General features: G+C 38.2%; 1 protein-coding gene across 1 annotated transcript; it reads right to left on the minus strand.

The window, feature by feature from the left end:
• Positions 1-1,571: 1,571 nt before the first annotated feature.
• Positions 1,572-4,367, minus strand: LOC133830822 (calcium sensing receptor, chloroplastic). The gene is made up of 6 exons (XM_062260902.1): positions 4,038-4,367; positions 3,571-3,816; positions 2,658-2,850; positions 2,365-2,506; positions 2,130-2,261; positions 1,572-2,019 (listed from the first exon to the last, which is right to left on the minus strand). The coding sequence occupies exons 1-6, from the start codon at positions 4,257-4,259 to the stop codon at positions 1,776-1,778; spliced, it is 1,179 nt and encodes a 392-aa protein (XP_062116886.1). The 5' UTR covers positions 4,260-4,367; the 3' UTR covers positions 1,572-1,775.
• Between the last annotated feature and the right edge of the window lie 3,013 nt (positions 4,368-7,380).

Genomic DNA, 7,380 nt, shown 5'->3' on the forward strand with positions numbered 1-7,380 from the left:
GATTTGCTGCTGGGTTCATGAGTTTAATAATGATTCTCAGATTTGAGGAGGGAGAGCTTCAGTTCAAAGCTCCAAGTTACAAATCTTGGTTTCTTGATGTTTTTCTGTTTTAATGATGTTTCGATATTATTTTGAGGTTGTAAAACTAGTTGGTGGTTGTTTTGGTTTCAACAATCTGCTACAAAACATTTTGGGATCGAGTTTTTTGTCTGAGTTTGCAGGGGAGAGTCGCAACTCTCGATTTGGGGAAGAACACTTTGAGTTCTGGGTAATTTAGGGTTTCTGGCGGCCTAGCTCGACTAGGCTAGATTGCGGCGCGACTGCGCTAGTGTCCCTGAAATCGGGGAATTTTGAATTGAAATTGGGGTTTCAAGACTAGGGGCACGATTGCAGCAGTGCACCAGAAACCCAAAATTTTTTGTGGGGGCGACCGTGTCAGGTGCCCCGAAATGTTAGTTTTCTGAATTTTGGGAATAAGGCTTGGGGTTTCAAGAATCTAGTTTGGGTGCCCACTTGGGGGTTCAGGGGTCGTTTCTAGGGCGCTGTTAACTGGGAACAATGGTTCTAAGAGTTAGGGTTTGGCTTGGAACCCAGGGTCTAGATTTGATTCTTGATAAGTGCACACCTCATTGTGACTAGGGTTTCTGCAAGGCTCGGGAACAGGATCGCACTCAGGGTCGTTTCACCTTCTGCACAAAACCTAAGGTAAGAATATTGGCATATGCACATAGAGCATATTGGTTGTCATGCATACTAGCATTGAATTATCTGTGAATGATTGGTGCAATTGACATTCCACCATCGTGTCTAACGTGGGTCAGTTGGCCATTGTGCGTAACATAGGTCGTGAAGGCGACTTCAGTTTCAGGGTGCAGTCCCTCCTCGCCCGGCATGGACCGTTGGCTTGGCACTGGAGTACTCACCTTGCTCAGTTGGGTCATTCGGCAAGATTGTTTTCATGGGCTGTGTAAATGATTCATGTGATTGAAATAAATATACTTGTGAACTGTGAAATAGGTTTACGATTTATATGATTGGAATAAATGCATTTTGTATTTGTGAAGCATGTGTTTATTTGCTTATAAATAATTGGATTATTATTATGCCATGTGGGGTTTTAATGTTGGGCCTTGGCTCACGGGTGCTTTATGTTGCAGGTAAGGGCATGCTAGAGTTGGACCAGTCGTGGGTTGGAGTGCTTTGGAGTGGGGCGTACATATTCGGCCTGCCTGGCCATCACGGTCAACTTAGTTGATGTATTAACCAAGGCTCTATTCCCTTCCCATTTTCATGGAATTGTATCCAAGATGGGTGTAAAAAATACACTACTTCTTGAAGGGGCTTATTAGATACTCTGTTATAATTAGCCTTAGTTATCCTTTTCTGTTTTTATTTTAGTTACAGCTAGTTACGCTGTAACCCTTTGTAACCAAGAATATAAAATGCCAGTTTTTCTTCCTATGTAACAATTACATCATTTCCCTCTGTAACAACAATTAGACACATTCAGTCAATGAAACAATTTTTCTTCCTTCTTGATCTTGCAAACTAATAAAAGCGGCATACGTGCATGAGACAAATGTGTATTATGTATTATACAACAAAAGAAAGATCACTACTGCTTACATTTGATTAAAATACAAAAAAGAATTTTACAAAAATGCTTAGACACGGATCTAAACAATTTGTTCACATTGACAGCGTTCACTGATAAGAACACAGCTCTTATTTATTTTTATTTTTGGTCTTTTTTTTTCTTTCCACTTAGACATGAATCATTCTGGAAGCAATTTTTGAGCAGACTGAGTTGTGGAGCTGGTTGTACCAAAACGTCTTACTGATGCGGGAATGACTCGAGATGGTGAAATGACCTCAGCAAATGAGAAGTTGTAGGAATCTATCCCTAAACGACTCTGCAGCCACCCTCTGCTTCCGGAGAAGCCATCAGCCACAGTCCAGCAGTTCTTGAAGCCAAGACTAGTTAAAGTTCTTGCCACTATCTTTGCTGAATCCAAATACCTTTTGTGAAGCAAATGGTGAAGAATAAAAACAAGATTAGGAGGGAAAAAGGTTAGATGTGAGATAGTAAAAAAATGTGGCTATGAAAATAAGCAAAGGAAAATACTCACGAATCCAAGATGACGATGCTGGAGCCTTTGTTAACTCTCTTCAGATAAGAAATCTTCAGAGCTGCAATTTCAGCCTGTAGTTTCTTTACATTTCTGACAAGGCCTCGTAGCTTGCTAGGTAGCTCCTCCAAACTGAATGAATAACAATAGAACCAACATTGAAGAACCATGATGGACAAAATTTTAAGAAGTTTTACACGGAGGAAAGAGATATGGCCTAAGTAAAAATACTCACGGAATGGCAATCACTTGGATTTTAGCATTAGATGGTAGGCGAGGAATGCCAGCCTTGTCCTTCTCCTTCTCTGTTCGGATATCGATCATAATGTAATTCTTTGTCGAGATAAGATCAAGGGTTTGAGCAGGAGTAAGTTGACCTGAAGTGTAGCAAAGTCTTAGCCATTTAGCCAAATCATTATGGAAGCATATAAACACAATGTTGTATGCTACTCAAGGGGGAACAAAATACAGAAATTTTGTATTTATTTATTTTTAACAGAATATAGAAAACACGCTAGTTATATCTACCTTTGTAACCTCGGAAGTTAAACGAAATGACAGACCAGACTGGAGGAAAGAGAAGGTAGGTAAGGAACAATGCACCGGCAGATCCTACAATTGTAAGAGGGTCTGATGAAGATATTGTTTCAAAAGTTGATGAAGCAATTGGCTTGACCCCTTCAATTACACTGCTTGTCTGCTGCGCTGCACCAGCAATAGTCTGAGACAAAAATTAAATATTTATGAAGTGAATATAGTTCTCAGCAAAACAGTAACACTGTTATACAAATGAGGCTAAAGTTTAATCTTCTTACAAATAATAATATACATGCATACTTATATATTTATATCTAAACTTAAATGTCTCAAACAATGGATAAATATTTATCTTAATCTACCACAGAACACAACGCTGAATGAACTAATTATACCACTCAAATTTAAGAAGTGACAATTAGCCGAAACCTAAGTCAGTTATAGTTGAAATTCAAGAAATGAACACCGCATGCTTCAGTAACATTCTAACAAAATCACAGAAAATGAACTGTTTCAATTACCAACATAATGAACATATCATTTCATTATCAGCTCCATCTGGTTAATTTGACAGTGCTCAAATACCAATCAATTTATAAGGCTTTCTACTCAAATTAAAAGTACATATTGTCAGATTACGAATTCTTCCAAGAACTAATGCTTTTTGGAGGATTGGTAAACTGACACAGTATCAGACCAAGAGATCTTGAATTCAAACTCCTGTACTCTCTGATTTGTAACAACATGTTGCTTGTGAATATTTTACACAAGAAAAATCATTGACCAGCCTGAGAACGTTAGATTATACAACTCAATGTTGCCCAGCTTTTAAGAAAATAAGCTTGTGAACGGATTTTTTTTTAGTGCAAAGCTGAAGAAGTTAATGATGGTGATTGGGGTAAACCTTTGCGGCAGTGACAACCGGCTGTGTGTCGAAGCCGGAGCTTTGAATTGCCTCTTGGGCTGTCTTTGAAACCTCAGACACAAATGGAGAAGCTATTTTCAGTGCCTGTTCTCCAGCCTGCTTTGCAATTGGTAATGCCACTTCAATGACAGGCTTCGCAGCATTTATCAGAACTTCAAGAACGTGTGCTGTAGTGTCAAAAACACTGGAACCCACTTGCTGAACTTGATCGATTCTCTTCTCAAACTATACAAAATTGACACAATTAAAGAAATGAGTATACGCGAAAATCAAATAAACACAACAGAAAAAGGAAAATTTTCATTCTAAAGTAAAACAGTCATTTACATTCGGTTTCTTTCCTTTCTAAAAAGGAGAAATGCAGCAATTTCCATAACTAATATCCCCAAAGCAAGAAGATGCTTTTAAAAAAAAAAAGACAGAAACTTCGTATGAATTTTCCTTACTTCAGTTAAGGAAGAAGTAATCTGGTCCTTGGGGAGAGTGAGAGCCTTGGCATCATGAAGAGGTGTGAAGAGGCCCAAGAGAGTGATTGTGGTTGATGATGCAGGAAGAGAAACAGAAGAGGGTCTGAACTGGGGCTTCAGAAAAGTTTTAGGAGTAGACAAGTGAGGTCTTGTGTTGTTGTTGGTGGTGGCTGAAGCTCGGATGGCCATCTCCATTGTCATCTTTGCCAGCTACGAGGTTTGGGTTTTGCTGAGTGTGTACGACTGAATAGTGAATATTGAATATTTGATGGATCTAAGGAGGAGTTTGTGACGAGGAATAAGTGGCCGAAAGATCAAGAAACCATTGGCTATTGATGACATTTGAATAGACGTTGGTCTGTGATGTCCGATGTGGCATCTTCATCTGGCCCCATCAAAACCCCATGGTGTGGTACTTTCATGGTAGCTACTGTTTTGTATCAAGTTTGGATTTTTTTTTTTTTTTTTTTGCATAAGATTTTGGGGTTTGTTTATATTTTTTTTGTTTATTATTTCTAGGTTCACAAATTATAATTTTTAGATGTAGCTCAAAAATAAAATGAATGTTTTGGATGAAGAAATGAAAACAAACCCTTTTCATATTTCTATTTTCTTTTGTTTATTGCATTAACTTTTATATGTCTTTGCTCCTTTATGTAAAATTCAATTTACACCATGCTTGCCAAGCACTATAGAGTAAAATTGGAAAATTAACTATTTTTAATTTCTTCTAAAATAGTAGTTATTGATCCTAAAATTTTAGTGACTTGTTTGACATTGTCAATGTAATGATAGGAATTTCCATTAACAACTTGCAGCATTACATATAACATTGGATTTTGCAAAATATCAGGATAATAGTTTGTAGCTTATTGAAAGACAACAAAATTCTATAGAGAGAAGCTGAAATGATTCTTAACAATGACTAAAATGTTCTTATATTGGAAGAAGATGTTCAATTCTATACCAATTCTCCCCCCTGGCATTCTTGAATCTTAAGTCCAATATCATGACCAGGCATAAATCCCAACTTCAAGCTGTGAAGAGAAAGCACTGGCCATAGACCTCTTGGAACAATTTTCAATCGCTTACACTCAACAATCTCCAACTCTCTCAAATTCCTCATTGCTCCTTGTTAAGAATCAATGTCAGCCCAAAAAGTCCAAATGTCCAAGCCCAAAAGTAAATAAAAACCCAATCCATTTTATCTAAAGCCAAGACAATGGAAGCTTCTCAACAATTGTAGAAGGATGTAGAAAGTAGATTTTTTAGGAGAAGTGTGTAGAATGTGGTAATAATGTATGGCTAGGATTATTTCTCAATTTAATATTTGTATGGTGTAGATTGCATGGTGATGACTATAAATACCCTCCCTTGCAATTGGAGTAGGCATCCTCCAAAAATAAGTCTTTGAATTCTTAGTGTGGTGTTTTGAGTGTAAGTTGTAAGCTTCCTATTGAGTGTCTATTTCTCTTCAAATTGTGAGTGGTCTTTGGAAAGTGTTGTAGTGTCTTTTATTGTGGTATAACACAAGTAATTTGTTTACTTGTTTGAGTTCAATATTAGTAAGTTTAGAGTTGTGTACTCTAAATTTTATTCAACAATTGGTATCAAAGCCAAGCTATAAGGTCTCTTGAAATTCCGAGTATGCTCTGTGGCTGCAGTTTTAACTAATCTTCCACATCAGAAAATATTTCTTGAGATTATTGCCGGGGTTATTACAAAACCGTGTGGAGCTTCTTTGTGTTTAGAGTAATTTAGTACTCTACACGTTTATTACTCAAGCTTGTTCGGTATAGTCAAAGCCTTGCCGTTACGATGGGTGACCTTCAAGTAGTTGGAGGAATCAAGAAGCTCAACAACAAAAACTACAACACGTGGGCAACATGTATGGAGTCCTACTTACAAGGTCAGGACCTTTGGGAGGTTGTCGGTGGTGGTGAAGTTACACAACCGGTGGCAGAAGATGCCAATGGCATCTTGCGAAAGTGGAAAATTAAAGCAGGCAAAGTGATGTTTGCTTTAAAGACCACAATTGAAGAAGAAATGTTGGAGCACATCCGAGATGCCAAAACACCGAAGGAAGCATGGGACACTTTTGTTACACTCTTTTCAAAGAAGAATGATACAAGATTGCAACTTCTCGAGAACGAGCTGCTATTGATGGCACAACGCGACATGACGATTGCTCAATACTTTCACAAGGTGAAGTCGATATGCCGTGAAATTTCAGAGTTAGATCCGACAGGTCCTATTGGGGAAACCAGGATAAAGAGAATAATTATCCATGGTTTGAGACCTGAATATCGAGGGTTCGTTGCCGCTGTACAAGGATGGCCGACACAACCATCGCTTGTTGAATTCGAAAATTTTCTTGCAGGTCAAGAAGCTATGACCAAGAAAATGGGAGGAGTCTTGCTGAAGGGTGAAGAGGAAGCACTCTACACCAACAAGAGCAGAGGCACTTTCAAGCGGTATACTGGTAGTGGATCTAAAAAGGATGGCGACAAGGTGAAAAGTCACCAAGGAAAGGGAGGTTCTCATCCGGGGGGAGCTTCCAAGAATCGCGGTAATAGTAGAAAGTTCGATGGCGAGTGCTACAACTGCGGGAAGATGGGCCACATGGCAAAAGACTGTTGGACCAAGAAAAAGCCTGATGAAAGTAATACTGCTACTTCCAGCTCGAAGGAGAATAGTGAAGGTGGTTGGGATGCTGAAGCGTTATTCGCTACGGAGGAAGAAGAATTAGCTCTCACGGTAACAACATGTAGAGTCCAAGAACTTTACTTAGCTAATTGTTAGTAGTATTATAGTATGTTTAGTGTTATCTTTGTTACTATGGATTTTTGGTTCAGACCGGGAATTATTTGGACACTCATAGTAGTACTTATAGATTTTCTAAGTTTAACCTATAGTTTAAGAATATTAAGTATAACCTAAGGTTTGATTATATGACTGATATTAATGATAGTATTTGTTATATTATAAGGTTTAGATATCAACCAATAGGATTTTAAGCACATGTTATGAATGGTAATTAAGGATTAAGTATTTTTGAGGATTAAATTAAATAAGGGTAAAGTTTGAATGTTATAGGGTCAGTCAGCAGCTTTGAGTACATTGAGGGCTTAGTCAAGGCTGTTTACTCCATTCAAACTTAGCTAAAAATGTGTAAATTCGTGTTTAAATATTCAGCGTATGCCGATATATCGCAGCTATAGGGGGCGATATATCACAGCACGTAGATACGGAAAACACGAATCGATGCACGGTCGCCTCGGGAACAAAGGTCCAGGCGATATATCGCCTATAGGGGGCGATA

The sequence above is a fragment of the Humulus lupulus genome, chromosome 4 (assembly GCF_963169125.1).
Source record: "Humulus lupulus chromosome 4, drHumLupu1.1, whole genome shotgun sequence".
In the NCBI taxonomy this organism is placed as follows: domain Eukaryota; kingdom Viridiplantae; phylum Streptophyta; class Magnoliopsida; order Rosales; family Cannabaceae; genus Humulus; species Humulus lupulus.